At 44.6% G+C, this 20,114-nt stretch overlaps 1 protein-coding gene across 3 annotated transcripts in view; it reads left to right on the top strand.

Moving 5' to 3' along the window:
* Positions 1-20,114, top strand: part of EPS8 (epidermal growth factor receptor pathway substrate 8) — a 127,233-nt gene that overhangs the window by 89,556 nt on the left and 17,563 nt on the right. For all 3 annotated transcript variants that reach the window (XM_033952129.1, XM_033952130.1, XM_033952128.1), the window contains exons 12-16: positions 4,374-4,462; positions 6,051-6,125; positions 6,843-6,991; positions 12,305-12,488; positions 17,826-17,860. In XM_033952129.1, the coding sequence (XP_033808020.1) occupies positions 4,374-4,462; positions 6,051-6,125; positions 6,843-6,991; positions 12,305-12,488; positions 17,826-17,860 (532 nt within the window). The remainder of the gene's footprint in view (positions 1-4,373; positions 4,463-6,050; positions 6,126-6,842; positions 6,992-12,304; positions 12,489-17,825; positions 17,861-20,114) is intronic.

Genomic DNA, 20,114 nt, shown 5'->3' with positions numbered 1-20,114 from the left:
GGGGGAGACAGAAGGGGCCATGGAGAGATAGGGGAAGGGGACTGCTTTGGGGGGAGGTGTGCTGGGGACAGACAACTTTGCTCTGGGGGGGAAGACAGAAGAGGGCCATGGAGAGACATTTGGGGGGGAGGTGGGTGCTGGGGGCAGACAGCTTTGCTTGGGGGGGGAGGGGGAGACAGAAGGATACAGACAGCGGCCAAGGAGAGAGAGATAAAGAAACACAGACAGACAGACACATCTATTCTAGCACCCGTTAATGTAACGGGCTTAAAGACTAGTTTATATATAATCTAGCAACAGGAGAGCTATACAACGTTTGGATCATTTGTATAAAACCCAAACCCATACCAAACCATTCCATAGCCTGATACATAAAGGTCCATTCTATCCGATCAAAAGCCTTCTCTGAGCATGAAATGTCTTTGAGAGTAACGCAGAGCAGATGTGTGTGCCATTATTGCAAGCTGTTTAATGCTTAACAGTTCAGTAAATAGGTGCCAGTGAACGTACTCTACCAGTGAGGCAAAGGGTAAGACCTTTTATTTACAGCATTAAATCAAAATTCACAAAAGAAATGTAAGAAAAAGACAACATATAACAACCAATAAAATTCACAGTACAACAACTATCTATCATAATAAAACCCTTAGCGCACATGCGCACTTTAATCTCCGTGCCTCCATGCGTTGTGCTTCTGTGCCACACATGCATAGTACAATAATTCGCCTGCTACCGATCACCTGTGCCTGCCTCAGCTGATTTCTTGCCTTCTGTCCCGATCTCCGACGCTGGCTGACTTCCTGCCTTCTGCCTACGCTGCCGGGACACATCTTCTCACCCCTGGACCAGCAGCGGCATCAGCCGCAGTTTCATCAAGCAGCCATGGGGCCTTTGCTAGGCCGGCCCACCTTGCATTAATCAAGTGGGCCGGCCTAGCAAAAGCTCTGAGGCTGCCCGGGCTAGCGGATGCTGGACAGGGGAAGCAGGGAAGGGAAAACGAGTACTACTGGACAGGGGGGAGGTAAAAGGAAGGGAGAAGGGCTACTGCTGGATAGGGGGGAGCAGGGAAGGGGTGCTGCTGGACAGGGGGGAGGTAAAAGGAAGCGTGAAGGGCTACTGCTGGACAGGGGGAGCAGGGAAAGGGTACTACTGGGCAGGGGGAGGTAAAAGGAAGGGAGAAGGGCTACTGCTGGACAGGGGGGAGCAGGGAAGGGGTGCTGCTGGACAGGGGGGAGGTAAAAGGAAGCGAGAAGGGCTACTGCTGGACAGGGGGGAGCAGGGAAGGGGTGCTGCTGGACGGGGGGGTAAAAGGAAGCGAGAAGGGCTACTGCTGGACAGGGGGAGCAGGGAAAGGGTACTACTGGACAGGGGGAGGTAAAAGAAAGAGAGAAGGGTTACTGCTGGACAGGGGGGGAGCAGGGAAGGGGTGCTGCTGGACAGGGGGGCGGTAAAAGGAAGCGAGAAGGACAGGGGGAGTAGGGAAAGGGTACTACTGGACAGGGGGAGGTAAAAGGAAGGGAGAAGGGCCACTGCTGGAAGGAGGGAGCAGGAAGGAAAGAAAGGCCTCAGTGCCCCATTGTGCTAAAAGTTTACACATCTATTCTAGCACCCGTTAATGTAATGGGCTTAAACACTAGTAAAACAGTTAAATAAGAATAAAATGAGAACCTGCTCTCAATCTGGGTTCTCAAGTACAGATACCAGGGGAGAATTTTGTAAAGCATAGCGAGGGCCTTTTATAAAACGTAGGACAAATGGCGCAGCTGTTTTTATAGAGTCTCTGCTTACATATTGCCAGAGGTGGAGGTTGTGATGCACATAGAATACAGAATTTGTCCAAACGGCACTCAATTTTCCTATATAAATGTTCTTGTGAGGATCATCAATCAAACTCTCACCAAGACATATACCAAACTCAGTATATGTCTCAAATTCCTCACCTCCAGCTCCTCAGAAGATTTCACTGCCCTGGGCTTTATGTACTACCTCCTCACTGGAGCCGCTTCAAGGGTACTTAGCTTTTAATTGTGGTCTTCTTTTCAGGCAAATTTAAAATTGAAAAGTAAAGTTTGTTAGTACAAACTGATAGCGGCTCCAGTGAGGCGGTAGTACATAAAGTCTAGGGCAGTGAAATCTTCTGAGGAGCTGGAGGTGAGGAATTTGAGATATACACTAAGTGTGCTATACTGAATATCTTGGTGAGATTATAAAATACACAGGCACAGGTAGAGTAACACGCACAGATGTGTACCTCCTTCGGATGAGGGGAAAATATGTCACCAGCACGTTTGTGCTCTCAGGGCTGCTTCCGGGTTGACTTTTTTTTGTAGATGCACGCGGGCATGTTTTGGACTGCACCCTTAAGCATCCATTTGAATCTCCACATCTACTTTGCATCTTGTGTTGCAGAAAACCTCAGGTACCTTTGTACCCACACCGAGTCTTCTGTGGTATGTCCGAAACAGCCCCACTTAAAGTTTAGGCTCTGTTAGACGGCAGGCAGCCTTGCTCGCAACTCATCAGGTAGTATTCTTTGAAGCATACTGAGCAGTGCGTATATCCGCTTTTAAAAGAAGGCCTTTCATTGTTTTATTTCCTCTATTGCAATAGTAATTCAAAACTCCTCCTGTAACAAGTCAGACTCGTTTTGTGGCCTTCTCCGTCTCTTGGCCACCAGACTCCCATTGTTTATGTCCAATGCGTGCTTTGTCTGCTGGAAGTCTGCACAGGGTCTCCCTTCTGTTCATCATAGCACGATGACCTCATCGGGTCCTTGTTTGCTGTTAAGCTTTTAAGGCCATATGAAGTGACACATTCTGCTACTTTAGCAAAGTTCTGGAACGAATACAGGGATATTGAATTACAGCTCACAGAGTTCTTAGTTCATCCCATCGATTGCAAAGGGTGTCTTAACAGCAGCCATGAGCTAAATTCCAAAGAAAGATGGCAGGGTGGAAATGCTTGCAAGAGATCTGCTTAATATTTTGTTTCAGATTCTTCTGAGCTCTAGGACAACGTCCACTGACTAGAAGATGTTGTGAACCCTGACCCCCCCTGCTGATATATGCCATTAAGGGCTGGATGCATGAAAGTCAGCTTTAGAGATGACCGCTATGACTGACCCGATTCACGGCTCACTGCGTGCCTTCCCCCTCGATCGCCCATTTTCCGATCCTAGCCATGCAAAGTAGCCAAGCGATTGATGCACTAACATCGCTTGGCTTTAGCTGTCGGAAAATTTTTTGCGCCTTTTTCAGTCAGAGCTCAAGATGTGCTACTTTTGCCTTCAGGTTGAGGAAGCATTCGTGGAGATGGGTGGCGGGTAGGTTTGGTGCTAAGCGCATTCTATGGGATCTTCAAAACTAGTGCGTGTAATTGAAAGTGGAATAATTTTCAGAATGAAAGCGAGTAATCCTGCTGGCTGCTAACTAAAACCTGTGTCCAGACAATTATAAACTTCACCCGGTGTGCAGTGGGTGGTGTATGTCATAGAAACATAGAAACATAGAAAGATGACGGCAGATAAGGGCTACAGCCCATCAAGTCTGCCCACACTACTGACCCACCCTTTTAAGGCTACTGCCCCCCACTTTAATGACCCGCTCATTTAAGTCTATACCCTAGTGACCCTATTCATTGGCATGACCCTCGCAGGGATCCCACATAGGTATACCATTTATTCTTGAAGTCTGGGATGCTGCGGGCCTCGATCACCTGTACAAGAAGCTTGTTCCAATGCTCTATCACTCTTTCCATGAAGAAGTACTTCCTGGTGTCTCCACGAAACTTCCCCCCCCCCTGAGTTTGAGCGGATGTCCTCTTGTGTTCGAGAGTCCCTTGAGAAAAAAGATATCATCTTCCACCTCGACCCGTCCCGTGATGTACTTAAATGTCTTGCCACAGCAGCTCTGCTCCATTCACTCCCATTGCTGTATGACTGTCCATTGATCTCATGGTTGTACCTTCTAGAGCAGTGGTCTCAAACTCGCGGCCCGGGAGCTACATGCGGCCCGCCAGGTACTATTTTGAGGCCCTCTATATGTTTATCATAATCACAAAAAGTAAAATACAACAGTTTCATGATTTTATGTCTCTTCAGCTATAAATTACAATATTATTATTAAGACTTATCCAAAAGGAAAGATTTATAAACTATAAAGCATTTTACCTCATGCAAGATTGTCATTTCTTTAATAAGACATTAGCTATTTTTTCTGAGGCCCTCCAAGTACCTACAAATCCAAAATGTGGCCCTGCAAAGGGTTTCAGTTTGAGACCACTGTTCTAGAGGGATCATTTGTGTTCTTTTTTATTTTTTTTGCACTTGGCCTCATAACAGAGAACTTACTTCTATGTTGCTTCTTTTCCTACAGAGGGCGTTCTAACTCTCCGTGCTAAGCCACCACCTCATGAAGAATTTATCGACTGTTTCCAAAAATTTAAACATGGCTTTAACCTTCTGGTAAGCAGTTAAGAGTGTCTGTGGACGAATGCCCTCTCTTTGCCCTGAAGTAGTACCGTAAGCGGAGGTGGGGGAGGCAGTCTACTGGGGGGTTTCCTGAGGGGAGCTTGATGGAGGCACCGTGCCTAGTGCGTTTCAGAAATCAGGAGCAAAGCTTGTATTTGATCTAAATAGCACAGAATTTACTTTCCTGCCTCCTCAGTCTGTGTGTGAGTCTGAACCTCTATCCCTGACCCTTTTCTGCTGCTTTTCTCGTCACCTGTTGTGGATTATAAGTTGGGGCAGACTGACCATTGAGACAATAGGGCTGTGCCCGATCCCACAGCAGTAGGGGACCCGCTTCCCCCTAGCCTCCATTTAGTTGAATCACTTTTGATAGGTGGCTTTAAGAGAGGTTTGGACAATTTCCTGGAGGAAAAGTCCATAGTCTGTTATTGAGAAAGACATGGGGGAAGCCACTGCTTGCCCGGGATCGCTAGCATGGAATGTTGCTACTCTGTGGGTTTTGGCCAGATTCTAGGGGCCTGGATTGGTCATCCGTGAGAATGGGCTACTGGACTTGATGGACAATTGCTCTGACCCAGTATGGCTGTTCTTATGCTCTTACGTTAGGGACTCAGATTGCTGTCGGTCTGATTATATGCAGAATTAATCCAATGGGAAGTAGAACAGGGTTCCTGGGATCCTGCCTGCCTTAAACATACAGTGTGTGATATGTGAATTTATTCCAGGAGGGCTGTTTAACTCCAGTAAGGATTCCACATCTCTTAAAAGTTACCAGTCAATGCTCAAAGTGATTTGACTGATCCAGAAGAGCCTCTTGCTTGGTTAAATTGCTTGATATTTGAAGGTTTTTAGTGGGCCAGAGCCGATGAATTTCAGCACTAGGCGCCCCTGCCCGGTTCGATCCAGTCCAATCTGATCCAATGGTGGTGCTTGGGCACAGCTGGTACTTGACTAGACAGTAGCACATCTAAGGGCAGGACTGCAAAAGACTTTCCTGCTTTTTGCTCCTGAGCTAAACCAGGATTGATTGTAGTATTAGCTTCTGCCCCCCCCCCCCCTTTGATTCTGATCTCCCCTCCAAAACCCTTTTCATAGGCATGATTGGTTGTGATATAAAAGGACTAGGGCAAACATTTTATGATATGGTTGGTACCTTGTTTAAGAGCATCAAGGTGACCTTGAGATACAAAATGGTACAGTAGAAATTGGCCAGTCGATCCACTTTCCTTGTGTCTGCGTTTATCCCATGTTCTTCCTAATCCGTAACTGGCTTTCCCCCACTAGATAACGTCATGGGGTTTCCCCTCTCCATTGATAACATGCAAGAAGAGATCACTTCAATTGCATTTCCCTGGTTGAACAAATAACCAGACTTTATTTACACAGCAAACAATTACTGAGTTTCCTTGATTTTTTATATGGTTTTCAGATGCTTAGCACCCATCTCATAGTAATTATGCTAATGAGATTCTGGAGGTGAATTATTTTGCTTTGCTGGTTTGTAGGCTAGGAAGCAGTTAAATAATTGTGCACTTGGAGGTTTGCAGTCTGTGAAATTATCGCCTGTTCTTTCTTCCTTCAGGCCAAGCTAAAAATGCACATCCAGAACCCGAGTGCCACAGAGCTGGTCCACTTCCTTTTCGTTCCATTAAATATGGTAAGAGACCAAAGCCTTCACTCTACCAATATTAATCGTTAAACTAAGATCTCTTATCAAGTGAGGGGGTTGTGCACACACCCATGAAATTTTGAGCTTTGTGGCCAAAACCAAGAAAGTCCTGTGAAACCCTTTGAGCCAAGTGGGTTTTAGCCCAGTAATCCCTCGGCAGACACCAGAGCTGACCGGGATTTTCCTCAGTTTTCCATTGATGCTCTTCCTTGTCTATGGGAGATCTGAATGCATTTTTGGAACTCTGCCAACAGTACAATGCAGTCCAGCATAGGCAGACCTGAAGACAGCCTGGGTTAATAAGCTGGAAAGCCAAAGCTGCTCCACATCGGCACTGTTCTGTCGCTTTCTCCCTCTTTCTATTCTGTGCTTATTCTCTCCTACTTTGACCTTCCCCAAATGTTTTGTGACTTGCTTCCATCCCTTTCTACTCCCTGGGGCCTTAATTCTGGGAGGGAATTTCCTCCTAATGCCTGGAGCTAATGGAGGCGCTGGAGCAGGGCCATAACCCAGTTGCTGGCGTGAGAAAATCTTCTGCTAATGATCTGCACCATTGCAAAACTGTTCATTATTCCTGCACTCTGAATATAATTATCCCACTGAGATGGAGAAGGAGACCAAAGAATCGCTCCTCTTGCACTGCTCTTTTTAAAGACATTTCAGGGCTGCATAAGTGATACAGTAATGTCAAATTGTGTATTGTAGATGGTACAAGCCACAGGGGGCCCAGACCTGGCCAAGACGGTGCTGAGTCCACTATTGCTGAAGGACACACTGGATTTCTTAAATCATGCAGTCGCGAGTGAGGAGCGCCAACTGTGGATGTCACTGGGTGATACGTGGACCAAAGCAAGGTAATGTTTTCAGATGGTGTCTCTTTCATTGCCTCGCCTACATTCTGAGCTTGCCGTGGGTCTAAGGAGAACTTCAGTTCAGTTCCAAGGTCACCTGTCTGGCCATCTCTTCTTTCATTTCATCAAGGTAGTGAGATGCAGCCAGAGCCCTATCTCATAGCAAGAAAACCCCAACTTAATTGCAACTCGTAGCTCTAGGAGTTTTATATTATTTTGAGGTGACGGTGAGAATTTGTGCTTGCACTCCTTCCTGAATTTATAATAATGTTGTTCTTGTTTTGCTGAATCCTGTTTTGTGCTTTAGAGCAGTTGATGACTGACCCCTGGCCCGTGTTTGGTCTTCAAATTAAAATCATTAGTCGTTGCACCAATTCTTGAGGCCCTCTGTGCTTTTTTCTTCTGCATTGATACCCTCTCCTGGGAGTTCATCAAAGTTCCTCTTCTAGTTTTGGTCTTTATTCATTCATATCCCACCGATTAACTAGGCGGGTTACAATAAATACACTTAAAATAAAATAAAAGAAGAACAAACAAATAATAAATCTTGTTACTTAAACCAGTGGTTCCCAACCCTGTCCTGGAGGAACACCAGGCCAATTGGGTTTTCAGGCTAGCCCTAATGAATATGCATGAAGCAAATTTGCATGCCTATCACTTCCATCATATGCAAATCTCTCTCATGCATATTCATTAGGGCTAGCCTGAAAACCCGATTGGCCTGGTGTTCCTCCAGGACAGGGTTGGGAATCACTGACATAAACAATACAAAATATGCTTTAAAGTGCTTTTGAGAAATACTCAGCTATAACAACCATAGTTGCAATGGTGAGTTGTTCTACAGCAAACTTAATCAATTCCAAAATATGCCTGAGTTAATCAGTTTGTCTTAATTTTGAGTATTATGCTCTGTGCAGAGCTACTTCCTTACTCCTGCCAGTCAAGTAGGAAACCTTGTGAGCTCTGCTTGTACTTCTCTCATCTCTCTCTCCCTTAAGCTATGACCCTATGCCTCCTTGGAGAAGTAGAAAATAATCCTGTAGCCAGGACCTGCCTATCCTCTCGCACTCAGGATGTGCCGAGGAGGGTGTCAGGTCAAAAGCGCGCCGGGACAAAGACGCGCCCAGACAATTGAGTGCAGCGCGGAGGCGTGCGCCGCTCAAAATTGCTGTTTTTAGGGCTCCGACGGGGGGGGGGTGTGGGGGGAACCCCCCCACTTTACTTAATAGACATCGCGCCGCGTTGTGGGGGGTTGTAACCCCCCACATTTTACTGAAAACTTCACTTTTTCCCTGTTTTTAGGGAAAAAGTTAAGTTTACAGTAAAATGTGGAGGGTTACAACCCCCCACACACCCCCACAACGCCCCCACAACGCGGCGCGATGTCTATTAAGTAAAGTGGGGGGGTTCCCCAACAAAACCCCCTGTCGGAACCCCTAAAAACTGTAATTTTCTTCGGCGCGCGCCTCCGTCTTGCTCTCAGTTGTCAGCGCGCGCCTTTGTCTTTCGTGCCGTTATCTATGAACCGCCCAGGAGGGAAGGGTTAGGACAACTGATGTAGTTTGTAATTTGATCATTAGGCATGAGGATCACCTGGGCTTAGGTAATGGACCACACGTGCTGGGGAGGAGCTGGCTATCTTGGTACAAGTAGATACCAGTGACATAGGGAAACGTGGTAGGGAGGTTCTGGAAGCCAAATTAAGGCTCTTACGTAGAAAGCTGAAATCCAGATCCTCCAGAGTAGCATTTTCAGACATGCTTCCCGTTCCATGTGCAGGACCCAAGAGGCAGGCAGAGCTCCGCAGTCTCAATGTGTGGTTGAGGTTTTGGTGCAGAGATGAGGGATTTAGATTTGTTAGGGACTGGGCCATCTTCTGGGAAAGGGGGATCTTATTCCGAAAGGAGTGACTCCACCTTAACTGGGACAGAACCAGGCTGCCGGCACTAACGTTTAAAAAGGAGAGAGGAAAAAACACAATTTGAGATGTCTGTATACAAATGCTAGAAGCCTAAAAAAATAAAATGGGAGAGTTTGCGTATATAGCACTGAATGATGAGGTAGATATAATAGGCATCTCGGAGACCTGGTAGATGGGGGTTGCACTATATGTTAAAGAGGGAATTGAATCAAATCGAATAAACATTCTGCATGGCATAGATAGCAGTGTGGAATCCTTATGGATAGAAATTCCAGGTGTGAAGGGAAGGAATATAAATAATAATAATAATAACTTTATTCTTGTATACCGCCATACCCAGGGAGTTCTAGGCGGTTCACAGCAATTTATCAAAGTTATAAACATATCAGAGATTACAAATAGTGCACGAACAATAATGAACAATTGACATAGAATGATGTCGTTGAGGTTAGCTGGAGAAGGGAAGTGTTCCCTCTAAGCTGAGCAGGTGTCCTCCAGCTGCATTGCTACCACTAGGGGGTGGAATATTTTCAGTCGCTAAGGACAGGTATGTTCCCTGGAGTCCTGCAGAACTTGCCTGTCCCTCACAATTGAAAAATGTGACAGTAAAACAGCACCCTCTATTGGTGAGACTGTGGGTGGAGGACTCCTGCTCAGCTTAGAGGGAAAGGAATATTACAGTAAGAAGGAGAGAGAGGGGATTTCAGTGCATTGTAGAGGGGGGGGGGGAGTAGTGGGGGACAGGGTATCAGGGGTTGTGTCCGTGGAAAAGGTGGGGTTATACTACCGTTCCCCGGGACAAAATGAGCAGACAGATGAAGAAATGTTTTCAGAGATTAGGAAAACTGGAGAATAATGGGTGATTTCAATTTCTGTAAAACTACCACAATAAATGACTTTGGATGGAGCACAGATATCACACACTAACAAAAACAGCCTGCTCCAAACTCTATAGAGAAATGAAATGCTCCCAAGAGTCACCTCCACACTCGCCCCGCAAAGCCAAAATAAGCAAAATAAACTTTGGCGATTGAGAGCTCAGCTAGAAAACAGGCAAGTCCCTGGTTTAGATCACTTTTTTCGCCTACAGCAGTGGACTTTTCTTCTGCTTTGTTAGAAGTGTTTTTCCTGTTTCAAGTTGCTGTTTTTCTTATTCACCAGTTACAGCATTTCCTTTGGACATGAATTGCTCCTTAGGGGGCTTATTGGACTGAAAAGAAGTGGAGGTTTTTTTTAACCTATGAAGCTCAACTGAGGGGGTTTTTCTCCACTCCTTTATTTCTGCTTTTTTTTTTTTTTTTTTTTTGCTTTGTGGGGCAAGTGTGGAGGCGTCTGATAGAGCACTTCAGACTGTTATTGGGTGATTTCAATTTCCCCAACATTGACGGGGAGTGCTAGGGAGGTAAAATTCCTAGCTATCATAAATGATTGCTTCTTGGAGCAACTGGTCCAAGAACCAAGAGGGGGAGCTGTTTTAGATTTGGTCCTTAGTGGAATGCAGGGAGGGAACAGTGACCATAAAATGACCAAATTTGAACTGGTATCGCTAAAGAAATCTACTGTAGCTATATTTAATTTTTGAAATGGCAACTATGATAAAATGAGGAAAATGGTTAAAAAGAAGCTAAAAGGACTGTAAACCAGGCATGAATGTTATTTAAAAATGCCATCTTAGAAGCCCAGACCAGATGTATTCAACATATTAACAAAGATGGAGAGAAGAGAAAACCAGAGCCGGCGTAGTTAAAAGGTGAAATGAAAGAGGCTATTAGATCCAAATGAAGAAAAGAAGAGACACAAGCATTGGCACAATGACACAAGTTATTTTCAAAGCATTGATAAAATAAGCTAAAAAAGAATATGAAGAAAAATTTGGCAAAGAGGCAAAAACTCACAAGTAAAAAATTTTTATAGGTACATCAGAATGAATTCTTTGCTTTGGTTATTACGGAAGATGTAAGAAATCTATCTGAACTGGAAATGGTTTTCAAGGATGATGATGCAGAGGAACTGAAAGAAATCTCTGTGAACCTGGAAGATGTACTAATTACAATCTGCAAATTTGCAGATTGTAATTCGCTGATTGTCCACCTCTCTTCGGTATGAACCACCTAGGAGTCATCTGATTATGGCGGTATAGAAGAATAAAGTTATGTTATGTAAGACAAATTGACAAGTTAAAGAGTGATAAACCACCGGGACCAGATGGTATACATCCAGGGTACTGAAAGAACTCAGACATGAATTTGCTAATCTGTAACCTGTCACCAAAATTGGCCACTCTCCAATCTTGAGGTACTACAGACAACGTTATGCTGATTTTTTTTTAAAAAGGGTTCCAGGGAGAGATCTGGGAAATTACAGAATGGTAAGCCTGACTTCAGTGCTGGGCAAAATAGTGGAAACAATTATTTAAAAAAAAAAATAAATTTGTGGAACATGTAGACACACATGAGTTAAAGAGACAGAGTCAGCATGGGTTCATCCAAGAGAGGTCTTGCCTCACCAATTTGCTTGACTTCTTTGAAGGTGTGAATAATCACGAGAATAAAGGTGAACCTGTTAATGTAATGTATCTAGATTTTAAGAAAGCTTATGACAAAGTTCCTCGTAAGAGGCTCCTGAGAAAATTAGAGAGAGAGTCATGGGATAGGAGGCAATGTTCAATTGTGGATTAGGAATTTGATTATCAGACAGAAAACAGAAGGTAGGGTTAAATGGTCATTTTTCTCAATGGAGGAGAGTAAATAGTGGAGTGGCATCAGTTGTGCACGATCTGACATCGGAAAATATTTGGGCAGTGGTCCAGGTAATTCATCTACCTCAACTTGACTACTGCAATTCCTAGTATGTTGGTATTTCAGTGACTTTGAGCAATAGATTGCAATTGCTTCAGAATACAGCAGCTCGTTTGATTTATGGAGCCAAAAAAGTATGCTATTGAGGCAGTTACTTTGGCTCCCTATCAAGGAGCGAATCAGTTTTAAATTGGTTGTAATATCATATAAATGACTATATGGTGCGGGTCCAGAAGGTTTGATGCTATCTTTCCTTTTCAACTAATCGCATGAATCCTCGTTGCCAATCTTCCTCGAAACTTTGTTATTCCTTCCGTTAAATCTCTTCATTAGTTGACAACTTCTTTGGACACCAGGGAACTAAGCAGTGGAAGTCTTCCAGTAGAGTTAAGACAAATGTTTTCATCTTCACTTTTTTTGAAAAGCTTGTAAACTTATTTTCTGAATTGTTTTGGTGAATGTCGTATTTGTTGTAAAAAAAAATTTATACGTGGTTTGTTATCCACCTAGAATCAACAGATGAGATTAGCACTTTCTGTAACTCCCAAGCCGTGTATCTAATGCAGAACTTCTGTAACGGTCAATCTCTCTCTGCAGAGCGGAGTGGCCCAAAGACCAGTTTATTCCACCTTACATCCCTCGCTTCAGAAATGGCTGGGAACCTCCCTTGTTGAACTTTGTGGGAGCCCCGATGGAGCAGGAACTCAATCACTTGGCCGAATCTGTGGCCAATGCAGCTGAGCAGCAGCGAAAGCAGGAACTGAAGCAGCTCTTTGCAGAGGTAAGAGATCTAGAAAACGGTTTGTTTATATCGTATCTCAGCTGCAGAACTGCAGTGCAGAGAAATTGGCTTCTACCCCAATCCTAAAGAAAGAACAGCAAGGGGGGGGGGGAATCTGAGCCTCTCATAGCCTCTAGCAAAGGGAGCTCTCTCCCACTGTATAACCACTGGAAACAGGATACTGGGCTTGATGGACCCACTATGGCAATTCTTATGTTTACCCCCTTCTCCAATACTGCTGAGTGTAGGACTGGAAAGAAAAGAACCCCCCTTTCCCCCCTCATTTAAACCATTGTGATTACTGTCAGAGAGGATCCTTTTTCATGTGACAGGGTAAAAAGGATAATGTAGCCCAGAGGTTATCTCACACTCTTAGAATCAGTCTCCTGAATTGCTGCACTGACCGTCAGATGCTGAAAAACTGCAAACTTTCTAAAAACCGTTGAAAGACTAGGCTAGGGGGGTGTTTGGGGTTTTCTTTTGGAAATGTGCAGTTTTCACTGTTGAGACTGGCTCAGGATTCCCAAGGAATTTTTGTGACACAGGGGCAAATTTTCCCCCGTCCCCGCGAGTTCATTTCCTGTTCCCGCCCCATTCCTGCAAGCTCTGTCCTCATTTGCACAAGCCTCAGACACTTTAAAATCCTAAGTGGCAACATTCTAGAGCTCAGATTGTGATGTCATAATGTCTCATTCCACCAATGCCTAAGCTCCGTCCTCATCTGCACAAGCCTCGAACCCTTTAAAATCCTAAGTAGCAACATTCTAGAGCTCAGATTGTGATGTCATAATGCCTCATTCCACCAATGCCTAAGCTCCGTCCTCATCTGCACAAGCCTCAAACACTTTAAAATCCTAAGCGGCAACATTCTAGAGCTCAGATTGTGATGTCATAATGCCTCATTCCACCAATGCCTAAGCTCCGTCCTCATCTGCACAAGCCTCAAACCCTTTAAAATCCTAAGCGGCAACATTCTAGAGCTCAGATTGTGATGTCATAATGCCTCATTCCACCAATGCCTAAGCTCCGTCCTCATCTGCACAAGCCTCAAACCCTTCAAAATCCTAAGTGGCAACATTCTAGAGCTCAGATTGTGATGTCATAATGCCTCATTCCACCAATGCCTAAGCTCCGTCCTCATCTGCACAAGCCTCGAACCCTTTAAAATCCTAAGTAGCAACATTCTAGAGCTCAGATTGTGATGTCATAATGCCTCATTCCACCAATGCCTAAGCTCCGTCCTCATCCGCACAAGCCTCAAACACTTTAAAATCCTAAGCGGCAACATTCTAGAGCTCAGATTGTGATGTCATAATGCCTCATTCCACCAATACCTAAGCTCCATCCTCATCTGCACAAGCCTCAAACATTTTAAAATCCTAAGCAGCAACATTCTAGAGCTCAGATTGTGATGTCATAATGCCTCATTCCGCCAATGCCTAAGCTCCGTCCTCATCTGCACAAGCCTCAAACACTTTAGAATCCTAAGTAGCAACATAAGAACATAAGAAGTTGCCTCCGCTGAGGCAGACCATAGGTCCATCCTGCTCAGCGGTCCGCTCCCGCGGCGGCCCATCAGGCCCATTGACTGAGCAATGGTCTATACCTATCTATACCCCCCAATCCCTTTTTCTTCTAGGAATCTATCCAAACCTTCTTTGAAACCATTTAGTGTTTTCTTGTCTACAACAGCCTCTGGGAGCGCGTTCCATGTATCTACCACCCTCTGAGTGAAAAAGTACTTCCTAGCGTTTGTTCTAAACCTGTCCCCTTTCAATTTCCCCCAATGCCCCCTTGTGCTTGTGGTGCCCCTTAGTTTGAAAAATCTGTCCCTGTCTACTTTTTCTATGCCCTTCAGGATCTTGAAGGTTTCTATCATGTCTCCTCTGAGTCTTCGCTTCTCCAGGGAGAAAAGTCCCAACTGCTTCAATCTGTCGGTATATGGGAGATTTTCCATTCCCCTTATCAGTTTGGTTGCTCTTCTTTGTACTCCCTCAAGTACCGCCATGTCTTTCTTGAGGTACGGCGACCAGTACTGGACACAGTACTCCAGATGCGGCCGTACCATTGCACGATACAGCGGCATGATAACTTCCTTCGTCCTGGTTGTAATACCCTTCTTAATGATACCCAGCATTCTGTTTGCTTTCCTAGAGGCTGTGGCGCATTGCGCCGATGCCTTCAGTGTTGCGTCTACCATCACTCCCAGGTCTCTCTCCAGGTTACTAACCCCTAGTGGTGTTCCCCCCATTTTGTATGTGAACATCGGGTTCTTTTTCCCCACGTGCATGACCTTGCATTTCCCCACGTTGAAGCTCATCTGCCATTTTTCGGCCCACTTTTCCAGCTGCGTTAGATCCTTTCTAGAGCTCAGATTGTGATGTCATTATGCCTCATTCCACCAATGCCTAAGCTCCGTCCTCATCTGCGCAAGCCTCAAACACTTTAAAATCCTAAGCGGCAACATTCTAGAGCTCAGATTGTGATGTCATAATGCCTCATTCCACCAATGCCTAAGCTCCGTCTTCATCCGCACAAGCCTCACACGCTTTAAAATCATAAGTATTCAAAGCTTGTGCAGTTAATACTGGGCTTACAGGAATGGGGCAGGGAGAATGACAAAACCTTTGGGGTTCGGGACAGGGAAATTGAGTTCCTGGGAGGATGGGGACAAATTTGTCCCCGTGTCATTCTCTATGTGAGATCTCAAACAGGCCCAAGGGAAGAAAAGTAAAGAAAAGTCAGTGCTGCTGCATGAAATCTTTCACAGGGAAGTAGAAATAAGCCTGAAGACAGTTAAATGTCAGTTCATCTTTCTTCTCTTCCAAGACACACTCGGCATCGTCTCCCCTGATAATCTCTTCTCTGTTTCTGTCCTAACTGCTTTGCTTTCCATTTGGCGGGGGGGTGGGGGGGGGGGTGGGAGAGTAACATAAAGGCTGGAGCCTGATCAAACATTTACAACAGAAAATTGTCAAATTTACAAAGTTAAAAAACCCCCTAAACAAACCTTTGGCAAATGCAAAAATGTACAGAATTAGTGCTTCAGTCTCCAACGCCCACATGTGAAGGTTGGGCTCCCTTCAATTATTCCGCAAACAACTGAAAACCTGGCTTTTCTCCAACATATAACATCTCTTCTCCTGTTTATATCCCCTCTGTTCATCTGCTCTTGTAAATCTGTCTCCTCTCTCTTCTTATATTTTTAAGCTTTGTAAACCGTGCCGAGCTCCACTTCCGTGGAGATGATGCGGTATATAAACTTAAGGCTTAGTCTAGTTTTATTCTGCTGATTTGTTTTCCGTTTTCCCATAGCCATTGCCTCTCAGTCATGTAATTATTGGAGCTCCACCTCCTGTTTCTACTCTTTCTTTATCTGTCACTTTTTCTCAGAAGTTTCCTTGCGATCTTGTGGAGGCAAGACGTATAGGACATACCAGCCCTGTAGGCTGCTAGAGTTGTCTTGGGAGTCAGGTAGCTTAGGGTAAAACGTCGACCTCAGGTTACAAGCAAAAATGACCCAGTGACTCAGATGCAGGTGTTTTAAAACCTATCTTAAGGAGGCAGGAGTTGGTCTGACTAAAGTACAATAACGTGTGTGAGTTAACCTCATCTACCTGTTCGCAGAGATGCTCCATCTAAAGGCAGGAACTATACTGGAAGAACTGATCCCCAAGGGCTGCACAGGCTGATAAAATGGAGCAGGTTTGTGGATAAATCTAACTACCACCTAGGGAACATAATAACAGAAGTGTAGCCGTACTGGGACCAAGTGAAAGTCCATCAAGCCCAGTATTCTGCTTCCAGTAGAGGGCAATCCAGGTGACAAGTACCTTGGAAGATCCCAAGAAAGTAAAACAGATTTTATACTGCTAAAGAAGGAGAGGATTTTCCCCAGTCCATCTCAATCATAGCTTATGGATTTTTCTTTTAAGGTATTATCCAAACTGTTTTTAAACCCTGCTAAGCTAACTGCTTTCAACACACACGTTGAGTGAAGAAATATTTTTCCCATTTTGTTTTAAAAATCTACTACTTAGTAGCTTCATCACATGCCCCTTGGTCCTAGTATTTTTGGAAAACGTGAACAAGCGATTCACATCTACCCTTTCACTCCACTCAGTATTTTATAGACTTCTATTGGTATGTCTCCTCTGAGCCATCTCTTCTCCAAGCTGAAGAGCCCTAGCCACTTTAGCCTTACCCCATCAATCCAGACTGGTCTAATAGGACTCAAGGAAAGGAAATCACCAGGTAAGGCTATGTTTTTCCTTGCTTGGTTTATTAATTTATTAGGGTGTGTTTAAGTTATTTTTGAGATTGAGAGACGGTATGTGATCTTCTGGTGTAGAATTTTGCAAATTATATGAAAGGGAGAATGATGGAAGGAAGATCACAGTGGCAGAGCTCTGAAACGGACATTTGTTGAAAGGTGGAGCTTAGGGGGTCCTTAATGATCTTAATGTACCAGCTATAATGTTTGCTGATCTAAATTGTAGAATTAACAGAACAAAATCTCCTCTAGCTGCTTGCTTGAGGAGTAAAACTTTGCCATACGTGGTTTCCCCCTCCGCTACGAGAACAAGACGAGAGATGTCAATTCATGGACAGCCGTTCTGTGTATTTTGAATTTCTTTGCCCAGCAACAAAACCAGAGAGAACAAGGGGTCCAACTTCGTCTGCAGTGAAAAAACAGACCAGAGCAAACGAACCAAAACTGCAGGCTTGTACACGATGCAGGCAAATTTTATTGTGACAAATAAATTGTATCTAAAAACCTTTTACCAGGCAAGGGACCCAACACGGTCCGTGTTTCGGACAACCTTCATCAGGGGTCCATGGTGATAAAGGAAAAAAGAAAAATGTCACAAAAGAAAGCTGGAAAAATAACGTTTGATGACACGCCGAAAGTCGCCAAATTACAGTAAATATCCGCCAAAGTAATTTGGCGACTTTCGGCGTGTCATCAAACGTTATTTTTCCAGCTTTCTTTTGTGACATTTTTCTTTTTTCCTTTATCACCATGGACCCCTGATGAAGGTTGTCCGAAACACGGACCGTGTTGGGTCCCTTGCCTGGTAAAAGGTTTTTAGATACGATTTATTTGTCACAATAAAATTTGCCTGCATCGTGTACAAGCCTGCAGTTTTGGTTTGTTTGCTCCGAATTTCTTTGCCCACCATTCTTCTGTTTGGCGGTGTCAGTGGTGTAGGAATGCACTAAAGATTTCGCTCAGTTTTAGAGGAATGTGGTAAACTGATCCCTGGAGCTTTTTGTCATTGAACTGTGTATCTTGCAGCCTGTAATTCCTATTTTTCTTTTTTTTTTTTTCTCCAGCAACCCAGTGTGCCAGACTATCCTCCAGCTGACAGGTATGCATTCAGTAACTCTTCATACAAAAGAAGGCTTCTTCTAGACCTATGCCTTTATCTGCCGTCATGTTTCTATGTTGATATTAGAGCTGAGATTGTGACGTCATAATGCCTCATTCCACCAATGCCTAAGAGCCAACCTCATCAGTGATGTCACAATGGCTTGATTGACTTAAACTTGATTCATTTTTATTACATGTACCAGTGATTTTATCTTTCTAGAGACATGAGATATGGTTAGAGACATTTAAATACCTATGTGGCATAAAAGTGCATGAGTCAAGTATCTTTCATGTGAAAGGAAGCTCCAGAATGAGCGGACATAGGAAGAAGTTAAGAGATGATAGGCTCGGGAAGTACTTTTTTTACAGAGAGGATGTTAGACGCGTGGAACAGTCTCCCGGAAGAGGTGGTGGAGAAAGAGACTGTATCTGAATTCAAGAAAGCCTGGGTTAGGCACGTGGGATCTCATAAAGAGAGGAAGAGATAATGATTACTGTGGATGGGCAGACTGGATGGGCCATTTGGCCTTTAGCTGCCATCATGTTTCTCTGTTTCCCATTACCTTCTTACAAATGTGATTATAAGCTTCCCGGAGAAGGCACTTATTGCACGTCCACATCAAAGAAACACAGTGGGCCAGAAGCAGATTTTAAGGACCTGACATGGGCCATTTTTTAGTGTATTGTCTGCATCAGGGGTCATTAACCAGCAGAAGTCTGTAGAAGTCAAAAACATTAGTCCAGTACTGCCGTGGTGTCGGTATAATTCCGACACCTTGTCAATCGAGCCGGTTCCCTGCGCTTCATTTTTTTGCAATGTTATTCCCTCTGTCCAGTTTTCACGCTTTCTGTTGACTTAAGACTCTGCATGCTTAGTTGTCTAATGAGTGAAGGACTTGGGCTTCCTTTTCATATTCAAGTTTAATAAAAATTTGATTTGATTGCAAAATCTGTAATTCAGTGCAATTTACAAATAATAATAAAAATGGGGTAAAAAGAAAAACACATTAATCAAACCAGACGGTTAAAACAATTTTAGACCAACCAAACACAGAAGGTAAAAAATAAAGGGTTAAACAAATAAAAAGGGCAGGGGAAAAGGATACCTGCTCAATTTTCATCGTAGCATAGCTGGGTATTCAGTCGACATGGGCTGCGATTCTATCAGTGGAAGCCTGGGGTAAAAAACTGGGCAAATGAAAGCAGGGCAGGCTCTGTGTCCAGTCTCTCCTTCTCCTGGGATCAACAACCCTGTAACCCAAATACTTGTTTATTCTATTTAATTACTCATCAATCTCACCAGAGCAGTTTACTAGAAAAACATATCAATTACATCATTAAAGCAAGCAAATGGACTTCTACATATCATGAAATCTATCATAAAAACGCCAACACTCCCTCAGCACCTCTGAAACCTTCTGCCACATCCTTCTTTCTTCCCTCCACCCCTCTCACTTTCTCATTCCTGCCAGCACTAAATTCCCTTCTCTCTCCTTCAAGAACTACCTCCTTAAGTACCTCTGTCCCCCTTCCCCCTCAAGTATGTCCTCCCTCCCCAATTCACAAATGCTAGTATTCCCCTCTTCAAGTACCTCTCTCCCCTTCACTCCCTTCATATGTACCAGTCTCCCCCCTCATTCACATGCACTGGTGCTCCTCCCACCTCTCATTCACATGCACTGGTGCTCCTCCCCCCCCCCATTCACATGCACTGGTTCCCCCCCCATTCACATGCACTGGTGCTCCTCCCCCTCTCATTCACATGCACTGGTGCTCCTCCCCCTCATTCACATGCACTGGTTCCCCCCCCCCATTCACATGCACTGGTGCTCTTCCCCCCTCTCATTCACTTGCACTGGTGCTCCTCCCCCTCATTCACATGCACTGGTGCTCCTCCCTCTCTCATTCACTTGCACTGGTGCTCCTCCCCCTCATTCACATGCACTGGTTTCTCCCCATTCACATGCACTGGTGCTTTTCCCCCTCTCATTCACTTGCACTGGTGCTCCTCCCCCTCACCCTCATTCACATGCACTGGTTTTCCCCATTCACATGCACTGGTGCTCTTCCCCCCCCTCTCATTCACATGCACTGGTGCTCCTCCCCCTCATTCACATGCACTGGTGCTCTTCCCTCTCTCATTCACTTGCACTGGCGCTCCTTCCCCTCATTCACATGCACTGGTTTCCCCCCATTCACATGCACTGGTGCTCCTCCCCTTCTCATTCACATGCACTGGTGCTCCTCCCCTT

The sequence above is a fragment of the Geotrypetes seraphini genome, chromosome 7, assembly GCF_902459505.1.
Source record: "Geotrypetes seraphini chromosome 7, aGeoSer1.1, whole genome shotgun sequence".
In the NCBI taxonomy this organism is placed as follows: Eukaryota; Metazoa; Chordata; class Amphibia; order Gymnophiona; family Dermophiidae; genus Geotrypetes; species Geotrypetes seraphini.
Note: the sequence above shows the minus strand (reverse complement) of the source record. Positions and strands in the feature narration are given on the sequence as shown.